A 26,677-nucleotide genomic window follows, 5' to 3' on the forward strand; every position below is an offset into this window, starting at 1 on the left:
GGCGCGGCGGGAGGACGGAGGTGCCGGGCGACCCGGGGCTGCGGCCCACGAGGCGGGGCGGCGGGCGGAGCCGGCCGCCGGCGCCGGCCCGGCGTCAGAGCGACAGCCCGCGAGGTGTATCCTCTCCTGCGTCTGCGGGAAGCGGGGTCGGGGCAGCCCTCCCACTGCGGCCCGCAGAGACCCCCTCCCCGGCGCGCGGCCGCGGAAGGCCGCCAGGGAGGGCGGCGGCGTGATGCCGTGCGGCGGCGGGCCTTAGGCCGGCTCCACGGGGAGCCGGGAGAAGCCCCGCGTCAGGGGCGGAGGCCGAGGTCCCGCGGGCTCCCGAAGGAAGCGGGAACGTGGGGCGTGTTTTGGAGAATCGTCGGTGAGCGGGGGCATGTGGTCTACGAAAGCTGGGGAAGAACAAAATCTGCTACCTCCCGGTCCTCTGAAGAGACACCCTGTGGCGCCGAAAGCCTCGGGAGCGAGCCCTTTTGCGGCCGCGTCCCTGATCCCAGCAGCGTCCAGGGCCGAGCTGGTGAGGCTTCGCGGGTCTGCAGCCTCTGTCCCGGGGAGGCACGGCCGGGAGCAGTGAGGAGGGCCAGCTTCCAAATGATGCGTCGAAAGTTTCCCCACTTTGGTAACTAGGCGTTTACTTTTATGTATTCGGGGCAGGATATTTCCAAATGCCCCAGCCTGCAGGATGCAGCTCCTTTCTGTGCATCGGGCGCAGCTTGGGGCCGGGTTGGCGGGGCCGGGGTGGGGGGGGAGCCCGTAAGCTACGTACCCTTCCTCACAAACTTCAGAAAGTTGAGCCAGCTCCCTTTGCAGGGAACTCGGACTGTGCGCGGGGCCGCAGATGTGCTGGACCTGGTCGTTGCGGAGGCACCTGCTCAGATGGCGGGGGCGGGGGCAGTTGGTTGAGATGATAGATTTGAGTTGTTTCCAGATTTTCCTGTTACAAACAGTTCTGCAGTAGTCCTCATGATACTCAGAGCAGTGTTATTTCCTCCATCTGAACACATACCCCTCCCCCAGTTTTAACATTTTTGAAATCAGGAGGCATCTTAACAGGTTAAAAGGACTTGCCAGCTGCTGGGCATGTGCGTGGGTGGGGATGTGTCTGGCGCGTTTGGTCATGTGAAAATGCAGCTGTGTGATTATTCCATCACTTATGACACTTGAACTTTAAATTTAGATCTCTACTTTTTTAAAAAAGTAGCTTAAAAGATAATGCTGTGATGCAGCATTATAACAGAACTTTATAGTAATATTTATTAAGGGTTTTCTGTATGCCTGACATTGTTTCAATTAATATTACAGCCCTATAAAGTATAATTTTATCCCCATTTTATAGATGAAGAAACTGAAGCTCAGAGAGTTGAAGTGCCTTAGAGCTTTTATTTATTTATTTAAAGATTTTTACTTATTTGGGAGAGTGAGAGAGAGAGCATGAGAGGGGGGAGGGTCAGAGGGAGAAGCAGACTCCCCGCTCAGCAGGGAGCCCAATGTGGGACTCGATCCGATCCCGGGATTCCGGGATCATGACCTGAGCCGAAGGCAGATGCTTAACCAACTGAGCCACCCAGGCGCCGTGCCTTAGAGCTTTTAAGTACAAGTGTCAGGATTCTAACCCAAGTTGTCTGATTTCAAAGCTTGCCCTCTTAACTCCAAAGCCTGTATCCAGGCAAAAGATGCTTGCAGCTTACAAGGAGGGATGTCAAGGCAGCGTCTGTGCTTGTCTGTATATCTTTGGCTGTTTGTGTATGTGCGTATGGAACTGGGAGACAACCACATCCAAGAACATTGATTATACTTATTCCCACATTGATGCCAAATCTTTGTTTTTGGATCTTTTGCAGTTTAAAATATATTTCTGCAAGTTCTGGAGTTCTGGCTGTGTGGTGAGTGCTTCTGGATCCCTCTTCTGCTTTTTGCTCCTCTAGAAGAATATAGAGGCATGCACTCAAACCTACTCAACTGGCTGCCTCCTAAAGGGGCAGTACTTAATTTAAGAGAGAAGTCAGTTTTTCAGAGTTAAAGTCATATCAGCCTCTAGGAGCCCCCAGCTTCTGGTACCACAGGGACACACCAAAATCCTGAGGGCAGGAGATTGTGCTCAGAGGAGACGACACACCTGTGAAGCCTCTCAGTAGAGGTTCTGGCAGTTTTCCTCACCAGAAGTGGACAAGCCCAGTTGGGTGGGCATCGTCATGCTTCAGCAGCTCCTGATCACCCTACCCACGGAGGCCAGCACCTGGGTGAAGTTGCGCCATCCAAAGAAGGCCAAGGAGGGGGCGCCCCTGTGGGAGGACGTGACTAAGATGTTTGAAGGAGAAGGTGAGAATAGGCTGATGGAGGGGAATGGGGAAAGAAGAATTCTCAATCTGTGTGTGAAAAGATAGGTACACACTTCACTGATGTGGGCTCTTGGGGAGAAAATTGGGGGGAAGCAGGTCTTTGGGGTTTGTGCTTATGGCTTTTGGGAAGGGGTTAGTGATGAGAGGAAATGTTAGGCTCTCAGCATGGACTCCTTGTGCCATGTGCACATGCTGCTCCCGTCTCCAGTCCTCAGGTACAGCACACAACAGTGTTCCCCACCAGTGGCTCCCAAGTATACGGGATTCACAGACAGTGAGGTCAAAGGTTTCCACTCCCTAAAGCCCTCCCAAGGTCTTCATAAGTTTTGGTCATTTTGGCCCAAAGCCAGTGTTTTTCAAAAGGAACCATTCTTTTCTTTGGAGAAGAAGGAATGACGTGCTTGATGACTCTCAATTTACAGGCGGTCAGTGGGAAACATGTCCAGGTTTACACATTATCTGGTGGTCTGGGACAGATAAAAGACAGAGGAATTTGTGTGTCTCACGTGGTCTCTTAGTTCATACCTTTAACACTTCAAGTCCAGCTGCTATCTCTTCTAGCTGTGTCAGGCAGGGACCTTGCTAAGCATCTTGACCGATTGAAAAATGAATGATGATCTCCCATGCTTATTATTAATTGATGGAGATAGACACATATCCAGATCAAAATAATAGAAGGTAGCTTAAGAAAATGCTATGGTAAACTTCTTTTTGAAGACGAGACAGGAAACATTCTTCTGATTGTATTTATTGGACATATTTTCACAAAGCAGATAGCATTGAATTGGGCCTTGAAAGATGTCTAAGTTTTTTGTAGAAGATTTGGGGAAAGGGTACAGAAATGAGTGCCTTGAAGAGTGGTTCAGAAATGGGGAATATGGGGAATATCATGGTCTAACTGAGGGCTAAGAATGTGGTCAGTGTGTGTGTAGGATGGATAAAGGATGGTGGATAGCAGAAACGAATGCTGGGAAAGGATGCTTCAGGCGAGTTGTAGAGCACCGAAGCATTTGGATTTTTCTTTCTTGTCAGAAACCTTTGAACAGAGGAGTGGCCTAGATCTGTGCTTTTGGACCAGCGTTGACCATTGGGAAGTGTTAATGCCCAAAGCAACGCACTGCAGACCCTCCTCATTAAGGAGGCTCCGACTGCTCTGAGTTGCTCTAAGTGTCCCTCTCTCTGAATGTTTTGAGAGAAAAGCCATGTTCAGTAGATCTTCAGGCAGTTTTTCTGTTTGGGAGATTTGGGGAAATGCAAACCTCATAATTCTTTCTCTTCTTTAGTGCGGCTCTCTCAGGATGTTGATGAGACCCAGGAAGAAAGTTTGAAGGATGAAGTCACGTCTGGGTCCCCAGCAGCAGAATCCCAGGTGGGTTGGTTTCCTTTCATTTTCTTGACATGCTGTTTGGTTTTTAAGGCTTTAACTTTTTTTTTTTTTCTTTTAGTGTGGGGCGGTGTTGGGGCTACCAGGTTCAACATAGAGAGCTCAGTGCAAGCTGCTCTTATACAGAAGCCTGGGCTGCAGTGGTGGCCATTCCCCTACTCATGGTGGCCTCCCTCCTATTAACTCTTGTTTGTGACCAACATCTAGATTTAACGCTGTGATTTCCGTAGAGAAAGCAAAATGAGTGATAGAATTCTAGCCCCTAAAAACAAACACATAACCACTTGGAGTCTAAGATGTACATCAATTTTTTTTTTGAGTATTTTATACTCAGAACAAATTTTGTTAAGGGAGAAGAAGGTCCTGACGTTCTTAAGTGCTGAACACATATCACTGGTGAACTTCCTGCAGTGACCCTTAGTATAGTATTGGGAGCAGAGGTCAAACTGCAACTGAAGAAGTGAATGGGGAAGAAATGGTCTGGCCACACAGCACACACATTAGACGGGATGGGCAGTTTTCATGGGCTGTCCTCACTGCTGCCTGGAAGCATAGGAGAAACAGGAGGAAAATTGTAGAATGAGTGAGAAAGGAAGACTATTAAAGATGAGCTGTTATTCAATGACACAGAGTTTTAAGTGAAAAGAACTTGGGTTCTGAAGTTAGATTGTACAGAATTTGAGTTTATCTCTTGTCTTTATTTGCTTGGTGATCGGGGCAGTTTTTTCTAGCTGTTTACAATGCCACTTTCCTAAGCTGATTCAGATGCTGATTCCTTCTAGGATTGAAATGCATTTCAAAGTTACTTTCAGCAATAGGGAAGAAGTTATAATAGTCTAATTATTTAAAGAGTTATCTCTACATTCCACTATCTGGAATTCCTCGCCTCTTGACATTTATCAAAAACTGATGGGATTCTTAGTGCTAGGAAAAGATTAAATTTTTTAAAAATTGAGGTACAATTTAAATATAGGAAAATACACTTAAGAAAGTGTATAGTTCTATTTTGGCATATATATACACCCTGTAACCAAATATAGACCATTTCCACCATCTCAGAAAATTCCCTCATGCCCCTTTGCAGTCAAAACTTTGCTTTGTTCCCAGTAGAGAGTACATGGGATCTCTGTGTTTTTTCTTACAACTGTATGGGAATCTATAATTATCTCAAAATAAAAAGTTTTAAAAAGAATTTATATTCTGCGGTTGGTAGGTATAGTGGTCTATAAATGTCTTGTTAGTTTATGTTGGCTGATAGGTTGTTCAAATCTGAATCTTTGATACATTTTTGTCCACTTGTATCAATTACTGAGAAAGGAGTGTTAAAATCTATATTGTGGTTTCATCTATATCTCCCTTTAGTTCTGTCAACTCTGCTTTATTTTAAGTTCTGTTATCAGATGCATTAATGCGTAGGATTGTTGCCTTCTTGATGAACTGACAGTTTATGAGATGTCTCTTCTTTATGGCTAGTAATATTCCTTCTCCTAAGTCCGCTTTGTCTGATTTACTGTAGTTCCTCCAGTGTTCTTTTAGTTATAGTTTGTGTGGCATAGCTTTTTCAGTTCTTTTGCTTTTAACCTTATCTGTGTCTTTATATTTAAAGTGTGACCTTACATATAGCCATGTCTTGCTTGTTTCGTGCATTTACAGTTACCATACTCACTGATACAGTGGGATTTAAGTGTGTATTCTTGTTCTTTGTTTGCTGTTCACCCATCTTTGTTTCTTTGATCCTCTTCTGCTTCCTCTTGGATTGCATAGTTTTTTAGTATTCCACTTTATGTCCTCTGATGGCCTTTTAGCTATACTTGTTTGATTTGCTTTTAGTGGTTGTTCTGGCCATTACAATACAGGTTTTTAACATCACAGTTGAATTAATATTACACTGTTTAACATATGGTATGAAAGCCTCATATTTCCGCTTATTCTTTCCCATTCTTTGTATATTGTTATCATACATTTCACTTTACATGTTATAAGCCCCACAGTACATTTTCTTACTTTTATTTTTTTATTTTTAAAAAAGATGTATTTATTTATTTTAGAGAGAGAGACTGTGCACATGTGAGCGTGCAGGGGGAGGGGCAGAGGGGGAGAGAGCATCTCAAGTAGGCTCCCCATTGAGAGCATACTCCCCTCTTATTTTTATTTTTAATAGTAAATTGTTTTTAAGAAATTAAGAAAAGGAGGGGTGCCTGGGTGGCTCAGTCAGTTAAGCATTTGCCGTCAGCTCAGGTCATGGACCCAGGATCCTGGGATTGAGCCCCATGTTGGGCTCCTTGCTCTGCAGGGAATCTGCTTCTCCGTTTCCCTCTGCCCCTCCCCCAACTCATGCCCACACATACGTGCTCTCTCTCTCAAATAAATAGATAAAATCTTTTAAAAAAAAATTAAAAGGAAAAAAAAAACCCAAGTCTTCATATCCATCTACATAATTACCAATACAGGCCCTCTTCATTCCTTCTTTCAGTTCCAGATTTCTAACTAGCATCATTTCCCTTCACCCAGAAGAATGTTGTTTAGCATTTCTTGTAGTGTGGCTGTTCTGACGGATTCTCACAGCTTTTGCTGATCTTAAGATGTCTTTCTGTTGTCTTCCTACTTGAGAATCTTTTGCTGGATATAGAACTCTAGGGTGACTTTTTTCTTTTAAACACTTAAAAGTGTTCCACGATGCTTTAGCTTGTACTGTTTCGAATGAGAAGTCAGCTGTTACTATTCTCTCCCTCTAGGTGACATATCTTTCTGTTTGTTTATACCAACTTTTCTTGTGTTTCTGTTCCTCCTTTCCTACCTTCTTCTGGCTACTGTCATGATCTTCCCTTTTGTCTTTGCTTTTCAGCAGTTTTAGTACAATCTTCCCAGGGATGATTTTCTTTGAATTTATTCTTTTTGAGATTTGCTGAGCTTCTTGGATCTGTGGCTTGATTTTTTTTTTTTCCAAATTTGGAAAATTTTCAGCCTTTATTTCTTATTTTTTTCTGCCCATTCTTTTATCTCCTGATATTCTAAATACATGTATATTAAACCACTTGGTATTATCCTGGGTTATTTTTTTTTTCCTCCTGGTGCTTCAGTTTGAATAATATATATTGCCCTCTCAAGTTTCACGGATCTCGTCTTTGTCAGGGTTCAATCTGCCACTAAGTCCATTCAGTGGATTTTTCAGGTATTGTATTTCTCATTTGTAGAATTTTCTTTTAGTTCTTTAGCATTCTTTCTCTTCCTCAATTACCCCATGTTTTCACCTAGTCTGTCCTTTTCTTTCTTTCTTTTTTTTTTTTTTTTTTTTGAATGAGAGAGTGAGCAGGGGGCAGAGGGAAAGGGAGAGAGAGAGAGAGACTCTCTCAAGCAGGCTCCACGCCCAGCACAGAGCCTGACGTGGGGCTTGATCTCATGACCTGAGATGAAATCAAGAGTTGGATGCTTAACCGACTGAGCCACCCAGGTGCCCCTCTATCCATACTTTATTGTAAATTTTTTAACATATATTTTAATACTTGCTTTAAACTTCTTGTTTGCTAATTCCAATGACTTGGTCACCTATGGGTTTGCTTCTATTGATTTTTATTTTCTTCTTTATAGATCGGATTTCCTTCTCTTTTACATGTGTAACAGTTTTATATAGTAGTTCAGATACTGGGTATTAAAGAACAGTGGGGGATGAAATATAGTTTGTTTGTTTAGCTCTGTTTATTTCCAGGTGACTAAGCCTTTTCCTCTGTCTGGTGGTTAAGGTGAGGGACTGATTATTCATATTCCCCCTAGAGCCGTGGCTGAGCTCTGGCTGAGATACAGCTTTTATTTGATTCGGTTCATTTCTGATTAACCCAACTACAAAAGCCCATGCCACCATAGTTGGAGGGGCGGGGGCACTGATCTTTTTTAGCTCTTCGAGTATTTGAGCTAGGTTGGGGTTAGACCACAGTTCCAGACAGTTTTGTTCATCTTTGCATTAAACTCCAGTGGGACCCCAGAATTTAAGCTCAGCAGGAATGCATTGGTTGCTTGACAATAAGTGCTGAAAGCCTTCCGCCCCTACCCCCAGCCTCTGTAATCTCATCTCCTACTCCTTCCTTTGCCACCCTTCACCAGTGATGCTGTTCATTCTCCTGTTCCTCAGACAAGCCAAAGATGCTCTCACTTTAGGTCCTTTGTACCTGCCTGGAATGCTCTCCCCTCAGATTTCCACATCGCTCTCCCTCACTGAATTCATGTCTCTGATCAAATACCACCTTTTTAGAAAGGCCTTCCCCTACCACCCTGCATAAAAGATCCTTCTCTCCCCTCACTGTGTTCTCCATGTTCTTCCCTTATCCTGCTTAATTTTTTTCTAAGGCACATATGACCATCTGTTTTTCCAAATATTTATTTATGATAATCTGTAAAGGATTTTTAAACACATCCAGAGGAGGTTCCCAGTAAAACTAGTTTAGAATCTCTCAGAACTTAGAATTCTGTCAGAACTCCTTGGACCTTGATGGAGGTGGTCTCTGTCTGAAAAGTAATATATTCAATATTCTAGGGACTGTTGACCTTCAAGGACATATCTGTGGACTTCACCCAGGAGGAGTGGGGGCAACTGGCCCCTGCTCACCGGAATCTATACCGGGAGGTGATGCTGGAGAACTATGGGAACCTGGTCTCAGTGGGTAAGGATGGCAAAACATTCATCCAGGAAACCTGCCCATTATAGGAGAGTCCTTATTTCTAAATTATTAAATGTTATCTGGAGCTTGACCTTGGGTTTTGTATTAGAGATGTCTTATTCCTTGGGGGAACAGCTTTACTTAGTAAAGCTAGAATAGAAAGACATTCTGTGGTGCCCCTTTCCATCTTCAGAGACCCTGAATATCAGAGGACTAGAACGAAATTCTGGGGATAGTTCTTAGAACTCAGCGTAACCATTCATGCTTTTTTTTTTACTTTATAAGCAGGATACCAACTTTCCAAACCTAGTGTGATATCCCAGTTGGAGAAAGGACAAGAACCATGGATGACAGAGAAAGAAGGCCCAGGAGATCCCAGTTCAGGTGAGACCAAGACAGGTAGTACATTTTAATATGTAGGCCAGAGTCCCCGAAGTCTTCCCCCCAGCCCCTGGACAGGGCATGCACTAAACCTGACTTAACCCTTCCCTCCGTCACCCCTTTCCTTCACCTGAGCTTGCAAAAGTCTCTTCACAGTTGGAGGGAAGGAATTTTGTCTTCATTAAGGTTAAACTTGACTTTCCCTCTTTTCTTCAGTATGCTGAACTCTGAATTGAAAGCTCCTTTCTCTAAGCAGTCAGTTGTACATGGTCTCTCCTCACAGAAAACACATCTCTTTTCAGGACTCTCACTGCATTTGACAGATCTTTAATTTTCTCTCTTCCATTCTATTTCCACTTTTTGCTAACTTCCATTTTACAATTTCAGCTTTGATTCTCAGTCTCTTTTAAACTCGTGTATCTTTTGTATTTTTTGTGACAACTATGTGAAAATTCTTGCAAGAGAAATTACCACAAATTCAATGGTCTTTAACCATCTCCTTAAATTTTGCTTTATTATGAAATATTTTAGGTGTTCAGTAAGGCATAGAGAACATTAAAACAAACTTCTGTGTAGCTTCCAACTAGATTAAGAAAAGAAAGAGTTGAAGCCCTGCTGTTACCCTCCTACTTTTTGAAATAACCAGCTTTTCAGAGTTTAAATATTGTCATTTTCACAATGTCTTCATACTTTGATTACATGTGTATATCGCGAAACAATATATAGTATTGTTTTGCATGTTCTTACTTAAATAAATGGTGTATATACTTCTACTTGCTTTTCTCATTCAACATGGTTGAAATCTATGTTCTAGTTGTTTTATTTCCATTGAATTAATAAACCACAGTTTATCCATTTTCCTATTAATGTACATTTATATTGTTTCTAAGGTTGGGGGTTACCAAGATGCAGTATCTTCCTGTGTACATATGCAAGTATTTCGAGATGTTTGGTGGAAGCAAAATTGTTGGGTCATGGTGTATATGCACCTTCATTTTGCTGGAGATTACCAACTTGCTCTACAAAGCGGTTGCACCAATTTGTCCTCCCATCAGCAAGCCGTAAGAGTATCCAGAGCTCAGCATCTTTGTCAACACTTGGCCTTGTCAAACTTTAAAATTATCGTAGGGGCGCCTGGGTGGCTCAGTCAGTTGAGAATCCGACTCTTTATTTCAACTCCGGTCAGGATCTCAGGGTCGTGGGATCAAGCCCCATCTTAGGCTCCACGCTCAGTGTGGAGTCTGCTCCAGATTCTTTCTCTCCCTCTGTCCCTACCCCTCAAATAAAGAAATAAAATCTTTAAAAATAAATAAATTGAAAATAAAAAAATAAAATTATTGTAAATTTGTGGGTGAATTTGGTATCTTGTTTCTTTCATTTTCCTGAACTAGCAAGAGGAGCATACTTTTCATGTTTATCGACCATCCAGAGTTCTCTTATGTAAATTGTTTATATCCTTTGCCAATTGCCCTATTATTATCTTTTTTCTTGATTTATAGAAAAACTGATGTAATATATATTATCTTATATTTTTAAGATTTGGCTTTTCATATTTAGAGTTAATTCACTTGGAATTTCTAGCCCTACTCTAATGGCAAGTTAATCACTGTGTTTCATAGTGAGGTGCATATCTGGTAGAGGTAGTTCTTCCACTTTGTTCTTCAAAATTGTCCTGGTTATTCTTAGCCTCCTGCTTTTTCCATACAAATGAGTGCATCAAATTTCACACCCACACACATATACACATGTGCGTGTGCGCAAATACTCCGGTGGTATTTTGATTGGAATAGAATTGGATTTATAGATCAACTTTGGGGGGAATTAATATTATGATACTGAGTTTTATTATTCCAGAAACATGGTATATTGCTCCATTTATTGGTATTTCCTAACTTTTTTAAAAATAAAGTTTCAGAATTTTCCCTATAAAGGTCTTCTTCATATTACATCCCCTTTTAGGTTCATCTTGAAGACCTTATATTTTGCTATTGTAGATACTGTGTGTGTGTGTGTGTGTGTGTGTGTATTTAAGATTTTATTTATTTGACAGAGAGGTAGAGCACAAGTAGGCAAAGTGGCAGGCAGAGGGAGAGGTAGAAGCAGGCTGTCCGCTGAGCAGGGAGCCCGATGTGGGGCTTGATCCCAGAACCCTGGGATCATGACCTGAGCCGAAGGCAGATGCGTAACCAACTGAGCCACCCAGGCGCCCCAATAGTATATATTTTTAAATTATGTTTTCTGTTTGTTGTTGGTGTGTAATAGCACATTTGATTTTATATATTGATCTTATAGCTAGCCACCTTGTTTCACTCCATTAATTCCAATAATTTGTTTATATATTCTCTTGGGTTTTCTCTTTTTCAACTTAAAATAATGAAAATAATAAAAGCTACCATGATTTTCATCTAGATGGTCCAGTCAGTCCCTTTAAATAATAAGAACAGTCTGATTTTAGTAAAATGTTTAGTGCAATAACAAAAAAATCTCAACTTCATTCAAAGTTAAATCTTTTCTTCAAAAGTTTGGTTCTTCTTCAGGCCTGGATACTGAATTGGGAAGGGGACATAGACGGTGGCTTCTTCTCTCTTTCCCTGTCCTCTTCTCTTCCCCCTCCCATATTCAGGACTGGAATCAGAAGCCTACAGAGCATAGACACTATTACTGCCTTTACTCATTAAGAATTTGTAAGTACTAATGATCCTTTTGTGCTGAACAAAAAATCTTACAAGAAGTTATACCTTTCAGGATACAGATCTGTCAGTTGAAATACTGGTAATGGGTACAACAAATTATCAAGTAAAAAAGCCAGTCAGAATTTTAAAGGATAAAAGATATTTTCTGGGGCACCTGGGTGGTTCAGTCAGTTAAGTGTTCGACTCTTGATTTTGGCTTAGGTCATGATCTCAGTGTTGTGAGATTGCGCCCTGCTGGGCGTGGAGCAATCTTAAGATTCTCTCTCTCTCCCTATTCCTCTGTCACTCCCCTTCCCCCTCAAAAAAGGTAAAAGATATTTTCATAGAACATAGCAATAATAGCAACATAGTCTGGGTTTCTTACAAGTCTCCTTTCTAGGGACAGACTAATAACCACAGAAAATAGAACAATGTAAATATTAATATAAGTTTCAATAAAAGCTTAATGTTTTTATGAAAGTTCTTAGTTCAGACCTTATTTTTTGAACGAGCATCTCCTCCTGCTGCTGGTGTGGGGAGAAGGACATCTTTTTATCTTTCTGATATTGTTTTCCAAAAGTGGTTGTCAGTTAAAAACATATTCATAAGACATAGCTCTGAAATTTAATTATTTAGTGTTAGAAAGAACAGGTCTAAAGTGCTCAAATTTTACTCTCTATATAAAATCACACATTTTCCTTATTTAACTGTTTCTTAACTTCCCATTACCTCCCCCGTGGTTGCACAACCATATTTAATTGTGCAGTTGACCCTTGAACAACACTGGTTTGCACTGCATGGGTCCACTTATATGTGGATTTTTTATAGCACTATAAATGTATTTTTTCTTCCTTATAATTTAACATTTTCTCTTTATTGTAAGCCTCTAGTATATGATACATATAACATAAAAAATGTGTTAATTGACTTATCAGTAAGGCTTCTAGGCAACAGTAGGCTATTAGTAGTTAAGTTTTGGGGGGAGTCAGAAGTTATACATGGATTTTTTACTGTGTTGGGGTTGGCATCCCAACCCCCATGTTGTTCAAGGGTCAACTCTAATCAAAATCTCGTACTTTATATGTATGTTATCTAAATTTCTAGATATGTATAGTTATCTAAATTTGTCTTACTCATTACAATAATTGATTTTTTAAAGCATAATGGATATGAGTTATTTGCATTTTTCCATTTCTTTCAGACTTGAAGAATAAAACAGAAACCAATGGATCAACTGCAAAGAATGACATTTTACAGGAACAGTTATATCATGGCATTGTGATGGAAGGGTTCCTGAGAGATGATGTCATTTATTCCACACTGAGAAAAGTCTCTAAATATGATGGTGACTTAGAAAGGCACCAGGAAACCCATGGGAAAGATGTAAGACAAGCCATCCTGACCCACAAGAAGAGTGGCCAAGAAACTAACAAATTTGGGGAAAATATTGTCAGTTCAAATGTTGTTATAGAGCAGAGGCACCATAAATGTGATACATCTAGAAAGAGAAGCAAATACAAATTAGACTTGATTAATCATCCAAGTTACATAAGAACAAAAACCTATGAATGTAATATATGTGAAAAAAACTTCAAACAACCCATTCATCTCACTGAACACATGAGAATTCATACTGGTGAAAAGCCTTTCAGGTGTAAGGAATGTGGAAGGGCCTTTAGTCAAAGCGCATCCCTGACTACACACCAGAGGATCCATACCGGCGAGAAACCCTTTGAATGTGAAGAATGTGGCAAAGCCTTCAGACATCGCTCATCTCTTAATCAGCATCACAGAACTCACACTGGAGAGAAACCCTACGTATGCGATAAATGTCAGAAAGCTTTCAGCCAGAACATTAGCTTGATCCAACATCTGAGAACTCATTCTGGGGAGAAACCCTTTACGTGCAATGAATGTGGGAAAACCTTCCGACAAATTAGACACCTTAGTGAACATATAAGAATTCACACTGGGGAGAAGCCCTATGCATGCACTGCGTGTTGTAAAACCTTTAGTCACAGAGCATATCTAACACATCACCAGAGGATCCATACTGGGGAGAGACCCTACAAATGTAAGGAATGTGGGAAAGCCTTTAGGCAGAGGATACACCTTAGCAACCATAAAACTGTTCATACAGGAGTGAAAGCATATGAATGCAACCGCTGTGGAAAAGCCTACCGGCATGATTCATCCTTTAAGAAACATCAGAGACACCACACTGGAGAAAAACCTTATGAATGTAATGAATGCGGAAAAGCCTTCAGCTATAATTCGTCACTTAGTCGACACCATGAGATACACAGGAGGAATGCCTTTCAGAATAACATGTGAAAGTAGATTATTCAACACGAGAACAAAAGCCAGCTCTAGATCAGTGATTTGTTTTTAAATTCCAGGATTTTAAATTTGAGGAATTGATATCACGATGCCAGCTTTTAATCTTGCCCAATATGTAAATAAACAGTGCATTGATAACTACTATCCACTAACACCTCCGTACAAAGTACTCAGTCAAGAATAAAGGATGGTCCTTCAAATTAAATTCAGCATAATGGAAAGTGCACACATAATTGTTACCTTTCTGATTTCATGGTGGATTAGTTATTCTCCGTGGGCATTCACTCATTTATAGACTAACAATTGGGAAGAACTGTCAAAAATATCACCACCCCTATTTTTTAAGTAAACTTTTATTATTTTTTTTAATGGGGAAACTTAAAAATGGTGTAAGGCTCAAAAGGCAGAGTTGTATAAGTGAAAAATCCTTTTCCTACATTACCCCCCACCACCAAATTTTTTATAGAGGCAACCACTTTATGCGCCCTTCCAGAGATTTTTCTGTTTGTATCCAAGAGAATACAAACACAGAGTTTTTAAGCAAAAATGGCAGCCTCCTTTGTAAACACATCTGCACATTACTTTTATTACTTAACCATATATCATGAAGATCATTCCATATTCGTAAAGTGCCTACTAATTGTTTTTTACAACTGCATAATATCCTGTGGTTTGTACTTTGTTTAGCTAGTTCACTGTGGATGGACTTTTGGATTTCCAGTCTTTTGTTGCAATGAATAGTCTTAACATTTTTTTTTAACTTCTCTCACATGTAAGTATATATGTAGGGTAAATTCCAAGAACTGGAATCTCTTAACTAGAGGGAATGTGCATTTTTATGATGGATATTGCCAAACTGGCCTTCATAGAGAGGTTGGACCAACTTATTTTCCTATCAGCAAGATAGAGAACTGTAGGAGCTGCCTGATGCTGAAGCATGTCCTGGACCAACTGCCCTTTCAATCATCACTGTTTGTCTCAGTAACTTAGCATAGAGGTACCAGCTGAGCTGCATCCCCAGGAAGAGGGGTGCTTGCCATTCCTGGAGCCAGAGAGGAATCTGCATCTTCCTGAACAGCAGCCAAGCCCACCAAAATCTCAGCTGGAGAAGGAGAAACTCTTTCTCCACCAACTGCTCCAGTCCCTGACTTCTGAGGCTAGAGCTGCCTGATCAATGAGAGTCCCTTTAAGGAGACCAATACACTTAGCAAGTAAAATTTTGGCTGCAGCCCGTCTGATGGAATGGAGGAACACTGACAATTGAGTCAGGGTACTTAGATGGCAGGGTGTCCCATGGATGATCAACCACACAGCCTTTTACAGGATGGTTATGTTAGCAAGTTACAGTTAACACATGGAGGAAGACAGAAAAGAGGTAGGGTGTGACTTTCTAATAAGCATTAATGAATGAATGAGAGCATTAATTAACATTGCTTATGTTGTGAAAGCTGGGCACCAAGACTAGGACCACATGGTTTTGTACATGTTCATTTTTCAATCTGGTAAACATTTATTACAGTTTTAGTGATTCTGTAAAATGGTAATGGATTTCCCGATTTCCATCCCACAGCCACTACTCCAGTTATAAACCAAAGCCTGGCACCTAGATCCTCCATTGTAGCTGGTGCTACTTTAGAGTTCCATCTCCCATTTTCCTCTTTCCCGTGTGGGCTCTGACTAAGCTCAGTAGATTAGTTGAGACTCTGGTCAAATAACACAAATCATTTGGGGGCAATTTAAGTCTCAAAGTGGGGGTGTTATTAGAGGGATATTGGGGTATCCTGTAATTCATGGGCTGCAACACATTCTAACAGCAGACTGGAACTAGCACCTGAAACACTTGAGAAAACGCAGGCAGCTTTCTCTCCATCTCTCACCTGTGTTTTTTATGTTTTTTTTTTAACACCTTATAGCAAATCACAGTTACCATCAGCTCCAGATTTTATATATATTGTTTCCATCACCCAGAAAAAAGATACTGTCTTCTCTTTCTTACTTCCTATCTTAAAATCCTAGGGAAGATCTCTTATTGGCCCTGCCAGGTCAGGTGCCCACCTCTAGGTAGGCAGAGAACTTCTGTGGGAACCATGTGGATGGTGTGAATTGGGTGGGGGGTGTCTGGAGGGGCAAGAGAGCAGAAAGCGTTACTGTTCATAGAATTCCAGATCCTAACTCACTTTTTGACAACAGCTCATAGGATCAGAATTTTAGAACTGGACAGGGTCTAGGAATTCACTTAATTAGAACTCCTCACTTTAGGGACACCTGGGTGGCTCAGTCAGTTAAGTGTCTGCCTTCGGCTCAGGTCATGATCCCCGGGTACTTAGATTGAGTGCTGCATTAGGCTCCTTGCTCATCGGACACCTTGCTTCTCCCTCTGCCTGCCACTCCCCCTGCTTGTGCTTTCTCTCTCTGACAAATAAAATCTTAAAAAAAAAAAACCTCACTTTATAGATGAAGAAACAGAGTCCCCCTTAATTATTGATGTCCTTGAGTTGTATTTTCGAGCATTTTTCCTCCAGGTTTGGCTTAGCTTTCCAAACACCTGCCCTTAATGGCTACACAAAGCTGTCCTTTGCCAGTCTTAGTTTTATTTCTTAGATCTGCTATTGCTTCAGGAGGTCTTAATAACTTTAGAGCCTATCCATTGGTTTTGCCTATTTCCGCCTGTTCCTTCTTTCTGGTTATCTTACAGGCACTTCCTCTGCTGATCACATAAATGCTCTTCCCGGGGCGCCTCAGGGGCTCAGTCGTTAAGCGTCTGCCTTAGGCTCAGGTCAAGATCCCAGGGTCCTGGGATCAAGCCCCGCATCGGGCTTCCTGCTCCGCGGGAAGCCATCTCCCTCTCCCACTCCCCCTGCTTGTGTTCCCTCTCTTGCTGTGTCTCTCTTTGTCAAATAAATAAAATCTTTTAAAAAAATAAATGCTCTTCCCCAGGGCTATGTCCTTAGGCATGGTCTTTTCTCAAGCTACACATTTTGTCTGATTTTTTAACATCTCAACACTTTTTAAATCTACATCTCTACCTTAGGAATCTCTCCTGAACTCCAGAACATTATAGTCAACATCCTACTGAATATCTCCATTTGGATATCCCATAGTCACCTCAAAGTATGTCCAAAACTCAACTCATAATCTTTTCAATGAAATCTGTACCCTCAATCCAGGGAGTGGTACCACCCTCTATCCAATTCTCCAGTTTAAACTTCCTCCCCTTCTCATCCATCACCTCCCTCAGTCACTAAGTCCGATATACTCCATTTGGGATGTCTTCACTATCTTCCTCTCCATTCCCATTGTCAGTTCTTTAATTAGGCTGTTAGCACATCCTAACTGCTTAAATAGGGTTCCAACTGGTTTTTCTATAATCTGGACTCATCTTTTTTTTTTTAAGTTTGTTATTAATTGGTTCTATTTTCTGTATAATTTTAAGTACATAAAGATTTATTTCCACAGGCCTCGGGAAATGGGTCAAAGACACAGGACAATCTCTTCCCACCAAAAAAGTTGCATATTTTGGTAAGTGTCCTAGAGAGAAAAACTGTAATTTACCTTAGCAGTGCTGTGCAAGATTCTTACATAAGACCTAAAACCAGGCTACGGTGGAGATTTTCGTCCTTTGTTCAGGTGCCCAGACAGAAACCAAAAGCAGTTGAGCATGACGGGGCAGCGGAGGCAGTGAAGGTGGAGGACAGGCACCTAGCACGGAAGGAGGAAGGAATTCCAGATTCCTTGGAATGGTGTTTTCCTTTTCTTGTTTTTCTTTTCTTTTCTTGTTTAAGTCGTCTCTATAGGAAGGTGCTGGGCAGGGATCCCAGTGAAAGGAAGGGGCCAAGACTCCTTAAACTGGCCTGGGTGCGGGGCACTGCCGCAGCGGCTCACACAGGAGAACCTACTCTCTCAGGTTCAAGCAGACCCAGGACAGAATGCAGAATAAAAGGAACACTTACGGGAAACAATTTTGCTTGGAATGCTAGCTGGCCAAGCTTCAGCCTTTGGTCCAGTGCAACCCCTGCCTCACTTGTCAACAGTGAAAAACTAGTTTGGTTAGAAGAATCAGCTAGAATCACACCAGCCTCTGCTAACTTCATGCTCATTGTTAGAAAAAGATGAACTTGTGTGAACATTCTGATCTGTTAATCCTTGGGGTCTGCTTCATTCTTCCCAAAAGGCTGTTTGTTGGTCAAATAGCCCACAAAGGCTGAAAGCTTAAACACACCAGTCCTAGTGTGCGGTTCCTTAAGAATGGACTGGCGGTGTGGTTGAGCCGATAGGAAAAAGATCAACTGACCTGCTCTCCCGCCCCAAATCTAGGTATATTTCAGTGAAGGCAGTGCTTCTCAAAGCAGAGAAGCAGTTTAAGAGCAGAAAGGTAGAGGAAATCTAGAAAAGAACCGTCTTGATACAGATTTATCCCATGGTGTGAGGGAGAGGGCAAAGGACCCAGTGGCACTTCGCTTATCCAGCAATTTCGTCACTGTGGGTGACCAACTTCTGCCCATGCCATAGGGTCTTGAACTGCTCAGGGCCTGGGAATTTATTAGAGTCACTGCCTTCTGCAGGAATGAGGAAATTCATCTCAGAAGATTTGGCACTGGGGTTCCTGGGTGGCTCAGTCAGTTAAGCATCTGCCTTCGGCTCAGGTCATGATCCCAGGGGTCCAGGGATTGAGCCCAGAGTCAGGCTCCCTGCTCAGCGGGGAGTCTGGCTCTCCCTCCCCCCTCCCCCAATCCCCTGCTCATTCTTTCTCTCTCTCAAATAAATAAAATCTTTTAAAAGAGAAAGTTTGGCAGTAACTATCTTGCAATCCAGGGAATTCTTGCTTGGCATGTGGCAGCTGTCTGTTGATGAAAATGGTTGGCACTTTACCCATTACCTGAACTTTGACATCCCTACTATTGATTATCTCCATAATGCCTACCATGTCATCAAACACCAGACCAAGTTTCTTAGTTATCTACTGTAATGGAGTTAATTTTGCCCTTGATTTGCAATGTCATATTCACACACTTGTATATATAAGCCACCTGTTTCAGCTCTGTGTCATCAATCACCAGGCTGGAAACATTCTCCTGATTTTCCACTCTCCACTTTTTTTTTTTAAAGATTTTATTTATTTATTCATGAGAAACAGAGACAGGCAGAGGGAGAGGCAGGCTCCCCGCGGAGCAGGGAGCCTGATGCGGGACTCGATCCCATGACCCTGGGATCACGACCTGAGCTGAAGGCAGACGCTCAACTGACTGAGCCACCCAAGTACCCCCCACTCTCCACTTCTTTACCTCCAGTTCAAATACGGCCGGCTCCTTCTTTGTGGTTGGTTTGGTGGATGGGCTGACTCCTGGTTTAGGTGCAGAGAATGGTTTGGGGCCACTTCATACTGGACCACTCTGAGCCTTCAGGGCAGGGTTCTTGTGAGTCTTCATGTCATCAGATACACGTTTAAGGACATGTGTGATGCTCTCCCCCTGATTAATCTGTGCAAACAGTGCTGAGTGGGAAGCAGACTCATCTGAGCCTGAATGGTGGGGACTTCTATGGGGAGGGTCTGTTGCGGTGGTGGGGGACCTGATCCAGCAGAAGGGCCAGATGGCAATCCACTTAGTTCTGCCACAGGCCCCGTTTTGGTCCAGGCCAGTCCAGTGGGACAGAACTTAATGTAAGCCTGTAGCTCTGTGCATATACTCAAGTAAGCTTTGACACAGTCTGCATGCTTCTCATCAACATCTTTGTACTCGAGGACTAGGTTTGTATAAAACATGGCAGCATCATTCATTCCTTTCACATAGGAACCAGGCTTGGGAGCCACAGCCACTCAACCCAGGGCCTGGATACTTTTGCTGACAGCTGACAGGTGATTGAACAACTTGCTGCCTCAGATCTCCCTGAAGGTAACCACTTCTTGGATCTGCTCTGAGATGGGTGCCAACAAATCAGAAAGCTTATTAAGCCTGCTGGCTCCTGGCACTGAGAAGCTGTAACCAAGAGAGCTTGCTCCAAATTCAGACCTGTGTGGACCATCCCTGCATGTTTCTATACATCTCCCCCAATCTTTACTGATCTGCAGGTACTCTGCCACAGGACCGGCAAGCAGCGAGTCAAATACCTGCACATCTGGGGTGGCTCCTGCTTTCGGAGCACTGTCTCCAGACCCACAGTGCATGTCAGAGGCATGGGATACTGCCTCCAGGCGGCCCACTGCCCTGTCCAATCTTTCTACCAGATTTTGCATGTCAGCCATAATGTATCACCTGCTCAGAGTTCTGCCTCCCCTCCAGACTTGGACTCATTTTTCTATCCTCCCCACTGCTGCTAGAGTGATCATTCCAAAACACATATTTAATCAAACTTAATCTAATTGAATCACATTGCTTAAAACCCCTCAATGGGTTCTCATAACTTGAAGATAAACTTCATCTTCTGTATTCTTCTTAATACACAACACTTGGCATACAGCATTACCTATTTTTCCGGCAGTAGCTCCCAAATTTCCCCTCAAGCAGACTTTGCTCCACTCATAAAGATGTTATAGTCCTGTAAATATTCCATTCAATATATTGCATGGTTTCTGGTCCTCATTTGTGCTATTTTTCTTTGTTCTGCCTAATTTCTTTGTTCAGTTAGCTCCTACTTATCCTCCCAGATTAAATTTGTGTCACATCATCAGGGAATACTACACACAATTTATGCCTTCTCAGATGAACACTTGAATTTTTGGCTGAATTTACTAAATAAAGAGGCCTTATCTTACAGGATTTTTAAAATCAAAGACTGACAACATGGGGTTATTTTTTTTTTTTTTTTTAAAGATTTTATTTATTTAAGAGAGAGAGAATGAGAGATAGCGAGCATGAGAGGGAAGAGGGTCAGAGGGAGAAGCAGACTCCTTGCTGAGCAGGGAGCCTGATGTGGGACTCGATCCTGGGACTCCAGGATCATGACCTGAGCTGAAGGCAGTCGCTTAACCAACTGAGCCACCCAGGCGCCCAACATGGGGTTATAATATTACTCTGGAATCAGTGTGTAAGACCATGGGGTTAACATGAAGCAATAGTCATACAATAGTGCATGACTTCAATTTGCTTCAAGTTGTTGCTTGCTTTACTTCCTTTTCTTATCCTTGCTACTGTAGGTTTGCATTTCCAAAAAGAAAAAGAAAAAAAATCTAATCTTTGCTCTAGGCTCTGTTTTCTGGAAGACTCTGGCTAAGGCAAACTTATAACCCCAGTTTGATTAATCAGGGTTAAGGGGACAATTTTTGGATTTGTCTTTGTGGTATTAGGGAAATAGACTTCCTTTTTTTGCCACTAGACACAAATCTGGAAGGCTATATTCCTGGAAGCTACTGGCAGTGGAAAAGGAGGGAGGCTGCTTAGAAATGGAGCAAACACAGAAGACCCAAGAAATGGAGACAGAAAACTCAATTCTGGTTACACTATTTGATCCCTGGGTCAAGCCTCACCTGAAGCTGTAGAAACCTGGGTTTCCAATCTCTTATAAATGAATAAACCCTAATTGATTCAAAGCTCCAGATGTCCTACATCTGAAGCTGACTGTTTTTAGAAGAACCATGCCTCAGTCTTACATCCTTAGCGCAGTCTGACATCCTTAGCTTATTTCCCCCTCCTCAACCTCTTCACTTAGGGCCATTTTCTTTGGCTCTCTCCAAGCAAGCAATGCCCTTTTCAATTACCAGAAATAGGTGTTTGGCTAAAGAGAGCCTGATCTTAATATGTGGAAGAAAAGATTTTCAAATGCAGAATATTGCCAGTGGGGTTCTCTTGAGCATATAAAAATTATGTTAATAACTATTCTAGCACCTGTGAGAAACACAAATGAGCAAAATAAATTCCCTGCCCTTAGGCTCTGATGCCCTAGAGCAGCACTGTCCAAGAGAAATACAAGTGAGCCACAACACAAATGTGACCAAATAGGTAATTTAAGATTTTCTGGCAGCTACATAAATATAATAAAAATAAGTAAAAGTAACTTTAAAATATATTCATTTGACCCAATATATCCAAAATATTATAATTTCAATATGTAATCAATATAAAATTATGTGTTATTTTTTTTTTTTGGTACTAAGTCTTCAAAATCTAGTATTTTGTAGTTACAGAGTAGATCTTTTTGGACTAGCCACATTTCCAGTGCTCAAGAGCACCACATGTGGCTAGTGGTTACTTCATTGAACAGTGCAGCTCTAGAGAGTAATCATACAGAGAAACACTTTTATCATATAGACTCTTATATGATAGACTGTAATTAGTGTGATGTTGGAAGTACAAATCTCGTGCTCTGAAAGAGGAAGGAAAGATGGAAAGAGGCAAGCAGATCATTTGTGTCTAACAGTATTTCCATGGTTACAGATCTCGCTGGAGATGGATGAATTACATCAATGAGTTTTGTATAGGAATGGGCCTTACATGCCCACACTTCTTAGGATATAGCCTTTTGGGGAAAGGGCATCACTTTCTAAAATTTGAGCCCCACAGTGTTGAGAATGAAAGCTTTGGGGAACATGATCCTACTGTCTTGGGACTCTCTCCTGCTTCACTCCCCCCAGCAGCATACCCTACACTGCAAACTTCATTTGAAGACAGGTCCATGTGTGAAAGGGTTGAGGAGAGGCTTTCCTGGCTTTGGAAGTTACATTTTGGCTACAGAAGATTATACTGGGGAGGAGGCAGAAACCTTCTCCAGCCTCAACCCAGCAATGCTGGGTTTTCAATACTTAGTATTTACTCATTTCACTTGATTAAAAAGATTGTCCTCAACTTTCATATTTCTAAGATCAAGCACATTTTCCTACACAACCAGAAAAGCATTATCACACCCAGGGTACTTATAATTGATAGATACTATTATCTAATATACAAGTCACATTTAACTTCCCCAACTGTCCTTTCTAGTAGTCTGTATTTTATTTTTAAGAAATCTTTGCCTATTTTGAAGTCCAAACAATAGTTTCCTGTATTATATTCTAAAAGCTTTCTAGTTTAGCTTTTCACATTTAAGACTTTAATACTCCTGGAATTGATTTTTGTGAGGAAGTAAGGTAAGAGGTCTCATTTCATATATTTTTTTTCATAAGGATACCCTATCGTCACAGAACCTTCATTGAAAAGACCATCTTTTCTCCGTTGCTATGTGATGCCACCTTTATTGTAAATTAAATTTCCCATATGTGATAAAACTGTAAAGAAAAGCAAGGAAGGGACTGTCCTAAAAGTCAGGCTAGTGTGTTTCCTCAAGAAGGGGGTATGGGAGTGTATCTGGAAAGGAACTATCGCTTTTCTGTTTTTGATCTAACGATGACATATCTTTTCAATACTTAATATTTACCTTTATTTTCCATTTCAGAATATAGCTGTTTATAAAGGTTAAAAGGCGGGCGCCAGCATCTTTGCAAAGGAGTTCGTGGTTGTTCTCAGCTGCGAACGCCGGCGCGAGAAGCAAGGTGGTGCGGAATCTAAGAAAGACAAAGCCAAGACCGCAGCACTGAACGGACAGAGGCCGGTGCACGGCCGGGAGAAGGACGGGCCCACACCTCTCTCGGACCCCGGCTTGCAGCTAGCCGGGACCCCCGCCGCGGTGAGAGCTTCCGGGTCAGGCGACAGCGCGATTCCGTCCAGAATTAAGCCACACGCACAGCCCGCGCCGCGCGGGGACAGCCTGCCCAAGGCCTCTCCCTCACCTTAGCGGCCTCCTCGCCCCGCGGCGAAAGGGAGTCCGCTCCGGCCGGGGACTCGCGAGGACCAGGTGGTGCCGCTGAGGCCTCTGGGAGGGGGCGGGTCTGGGGAGGCCGCTGAGCGTTCTGGGTGTGCTTTCCACCCGGGTCCGTGCTCGCTCCGCTGCTCTCTGCCCAAGCTCGGCCTGCTGGTCGTGGGCAGCGTCCGCGAGCAGTTCCGAGGCCGCGGCGGAGCCGAGAAGAGCCCGGGGTTCGAAGGAGTAGCTAAGGTTAGAGCAAGGCCGGCGAATGGGGGTGGGGAGCCGAGGGGCTGCGGTGTGGACCGCAGGGGTCTGCCCCCAAGGCCCCCGGATGGGAGCGGTCCCCGGGCAGCGGCTCGTCGTGTCTGCCCTCGCAGGCCAGGCTCCTGTGGCTTCTGGACTTTTCGCGGAGGTCCACTGGGACCCCTTCCCGAGGCCGGCGACCCCTTGCTGCCATTTCCGGCTCCTCCAAGACGTGGTGGGGAGTGCTCAGTAAACTTCAGGGCGGACGTGGAATTCCTGGGCCGACAGGTCGTTTGGGGCTCTTGGAAAGGCCCTTGCTGGAGGCGAGCGCTCTCGGAGCCCAGCTCCGGGCTGCTCCGAACAAGTCAGGATGTTGAGGGTGAAGGTCGTGGCAGCCCCACAGGCAGCAGGAACCCATCAGAGAAGAAAAGTCTCTCACCTGAGTCTCTGCTAAGCACCTGGGCTGAGGTTTGGGGCTGGAAGAGGGAACTGATCTTGGACTCCTGGGGGACTTTGGTTATTTTTGACTCTTTTGCTTGCAGGGAGCAAAGATTGGAACTACATCCGGGTTGTGGGAAAACGAAGAGATCATGGAGAATTTGATCCAGGAGAGGGGCAAGCGTTACCTAGCATCTGCGATGGGCAACAGCCTGTGCCGAGGGGATCAGAGAGGAGGATATGGAGCAATGTGAGGGACTGGTCAGGTGAGAAAGGACCAAAAGTCCCCGTTCTGCCACAGCACGGCGCAGAGTTGCTAATCTGGATTCTTCAGTGCAGACCTGGTTTTTCAGAGCTCCTTTCTCCTCCCCTAGCCGTGCGTCATTTTAGCATTCTGCACTTCCTGGGGTGGAGAAAGATCAGCCAAGTCCCAGGGGAGTAGAAGTTTCCTCTCTCCTAAAGTTTAATCTCATTTGTCAGAGGGAATAGAATAGATCTCTTCCGTAGGAAGGGGAAGGAGATCCACATTTCTTGAATGTTAGTATGTATGTAATGTTTTATCATTATTGTGGGTAGCTGAGTACGGTTGGAAGGAGTACTCTAAAGTGTCAGTAGCTTCAGGAAAAGGAAAAACTTGCCCAAGAATACTCATGAGGCAAGTAGCATCCTACTAAATATTAACTGCCCTAGTCAGGATAAGGTTTAGAATCTAGATCCGTAGGACCCCAGACTCTTGACACTGGTATTGCTGGTATTTCCTGAATATTTTATTTCATTCACTTACCACCTAATAATTGTTGCCATTCCTATGTACTACCTGTATTGTTATTTTCATATTTTAAATTTTTTCCTTTCATTTATTTAAAAACCAAACTTGTCCTAAGAAACACTCTCTATGAAATTATACATTTGATGGAAACTCTAATAGCTTTATATTCTGAGATACATCTGAAAATGTTGACCTTTGTGCCATGTAAAATCATCTCATGTTAGAAAGATACAAACTTGCATTAGGGACACAATGTACTGCATCATGCCCTTGCCTGGATTTTTTCTGCATAGGAAAGTCCAGGCAACACATCTGAGTCTAAATTGTCCATCACCAGTGTATTGTTTTCTTCTTTTAGATGAATAATTCCACAGAGAATGCCCTGTTTTTGTGTCTTCCCTGCATAACATTTCACTTAACCTATTCAGGGCTACCCTATTCTCAGTATGTAAAACAAGTACAAAATCCATACCTCAGGAGCTTACTCTCTCTTTGGGAGTTAATACTCACACGTGAATTAATCTAAAACAGTACTGTCCAATAGAACTTTCTGTGGTCAGGGAAATGTTCTATATCTTTGCCTTATGATGTACTACCCACTAGCCACATGTAGCTATTGAGCACTTGAAATGCGCCTAATGCAACAGAGAAATTGAGTTTTAAATTTTATTTTAGTTAATTTAAATAGCCACATGTGGCTGATGGCTACATATCAGACAGCCCAGGTCTAAATATTTGGAAAAAAAATATTTTCAAGGTCCATTGATTTGGATTTAGTGCCCTCCCACTTGGGGGGGGGAACACCCCAATATATGTTAATTGCCATTTAACTTCAATTTCTTGACAGAGGGTAAAGATTCTCTCCAACTTACAGGGACTTCATAGTTCAACTAACATTACTCATTTTGAAACAGTCATCATCTGAGGCACATTTATAATTTAAGACACTTTTTTTAAAGATTTTATTTATTTGAGAGAGAGAGGGTGCATGAGAGGGGATAGGGTCAGAGGGAGAAGCAGACTCCCCACAGAGCAGGGGGAGCCCGATGCAGGACTCGATCCCAGGACTCCAGGATCATGACCCGAGCTGAAGGCAGTCGCTTAACCAACTGAGCCACCCAGGCATTGCATATAATTTAAGACACTTGTACAAATGTGTAGCTTCTGTGTTTTATTACTATTAAAGTATATCCTGTACTTTATAGGATATAAGCAGAAGTCTTCACATTGTATTACATTGCAAATAACTTTTATTCCAGCTATATCTATGTTTTCTTTCATTAGGGACGTTTAGAGTATTTAAAAAAATGATTAAGTACAACCATAACTAATCTTAATACCATTTTCAAGGTATCAATTCTTAAGCTTTTAATATGGGAGTTGGTGTAGTCAATTTATTCATTGCTTATTAGATTAGAGAAAACTTGGCTCAAAGTTACCTCAATCAGTTTAAATTCTGTGTCAGATTATTTTCCTGGCACCCAAAGTCAAATACTGGTGGAGTGGTCATAACCTTGTTTTGTTCTGTCTTGTCTCCATGCTAGATTAGATATGTGAGGTTAGGAAGAAGGCTTAAGAAGAGTATCTTTACAGGATAATTTGCCTAGTTTCTTAGGATTAAAAATGTTTGAGAGACAAAGTAAATCAAACATAATGTGTGGTCTTTGTTTCCTGGTTTAAAGAAAAGCTATCCAAGACATTTTAGGGCAGTTGGGAAATTTGAGTATGGATGGTAGTATTAGGGACTT

At 42.4% G+C, this 26,677-nt stretch overlaps 2 protein-coding genes, 1 long non-coding RNA gene and 1 pseudogene across 9 annotated transcripts in view; 2 read left to right on the forward strand and 2 right to left on the reverse strand.

Moving 5' to 3' along the window:
• On the forward strand, positions 1–13,994 carry ZFP69 (ZFP69 zinc finger protein). Of its 3 annotated transcripts, none has more exons than XM_027617579.1 (6): positions 1–619; positions 1,842–2,319; positions 3,623–3,708; positions 8,252–8,378; positions 8,661–8,759; positions 12,630–13,994. In XM_027617579.1, exons 2-6 carry the CDS (start codon positions 2,193–2,195, stop codon positions 13,760–13,762), a joined length of 1,572 nt encoding a protein of 523 aa, XP_027473380.1. In that variant the 5' UTR covers positions 1–619; positions 1,842–2,192; the 3' UTR covers positions 13,763–13,994. The 3 variants fall into 3 exon arrangements, with proteins under 3 accessions (XP_027473380.1, XP_027473387.1, XP_027473408.1); XM_027617586.1 differs by having other exon boundaries at positions 8,664–8,759; XM_027617607.1 differs by having other exon boundaries at positions 1,842–1,883.
• LOC113935569 lies at positions 4,082–23,245 on the reverse strand. 2 transcript variants are annotated; one of them, XR_003524070.1, is made up of 3 exons: positions 23,114–23,245; positions 11,924–12,045; positions 4,082–4,266 (listed from the first exon to the last, which is right to left on the reverse strand). It is a non-coding gene; the product is annotated as an uncharacterized LOC113935569 (long non-coding RNA). The 2 variants fall into 2 exon arrangements; XR_003524071.1 differs by lacking the exon at positions 4,082–4,266 and adding an exon at positions 11,096–11,395.
• On the reverse strand, positions 17,245–20,334 carry LOC113935543 (annotated as a pseudogene). The gene is made up of 3 exons (XR_003524066.2): positions 19,036–20,334; positions 18,564–18,858; positions 17,245–18,365 (listed from the first exon to the last, which is right to left on the reverse strand). The product of XR_003524066.2 is annotated as an adenylyl cyclase-associated protein 1-like (transcript).
• Positions 23,222–26,677, forward strand: part of EXO5 (exonuclease 5) — a 6,354-nt gene continuing 2,898 nt past the window's right edge. The window contains exons 1-2 of one of the 3 annotated variants that reach the window (XM_027617666.2): positions 23,222–23,362; positions 24,265–24,426. The gene's annotated coding sequence lies outside the window, so the exon portion shown is untranslated. The other 2 variants (XM_027617676.2, XM_027617655.2) reach the window with 2 other exon arrangements.

The sequence above is a fragment of the Zalophus californianus genome, chromosome 4, assembly GCF_009762305.2.
Source record: "Zalophus californianus isolate mZalCal1 chromosome 4, mZalCal1.pri.v2, whole genome shotgun sequence".
Lineage (NCBI taxonomy): Eukaryota > Metazoa > Chordata > Mammalia > Carnivora > Otariidae > Zalophus > Zalophus californianus.

Bases quoted from the DNA above. Each gene is read 5' to 3' on its own strand.
- ZFP69 (XM_027617579.1), top strand. From the start codon at position 2,193: ATGCTTCAGCAGCTCCTGATCACCCTACCCACGGAGGCCAGCACCTGG. The intron at 2,320-3,622 runs GTGAGAATAGGC...TCTCTTCTTTAG, and splicing joins TAAGATGTTTGAAGGAGAAG to TGCGGCTCTCTCAGGATGTT. The intron at 3,709-8,251 runs GTGGGTTGGTTT...TCAATATTCTAG, and splicing joins CCCCAGCAGCAGAATCCCAG to GGACTGTTGACCTTCAAGGA.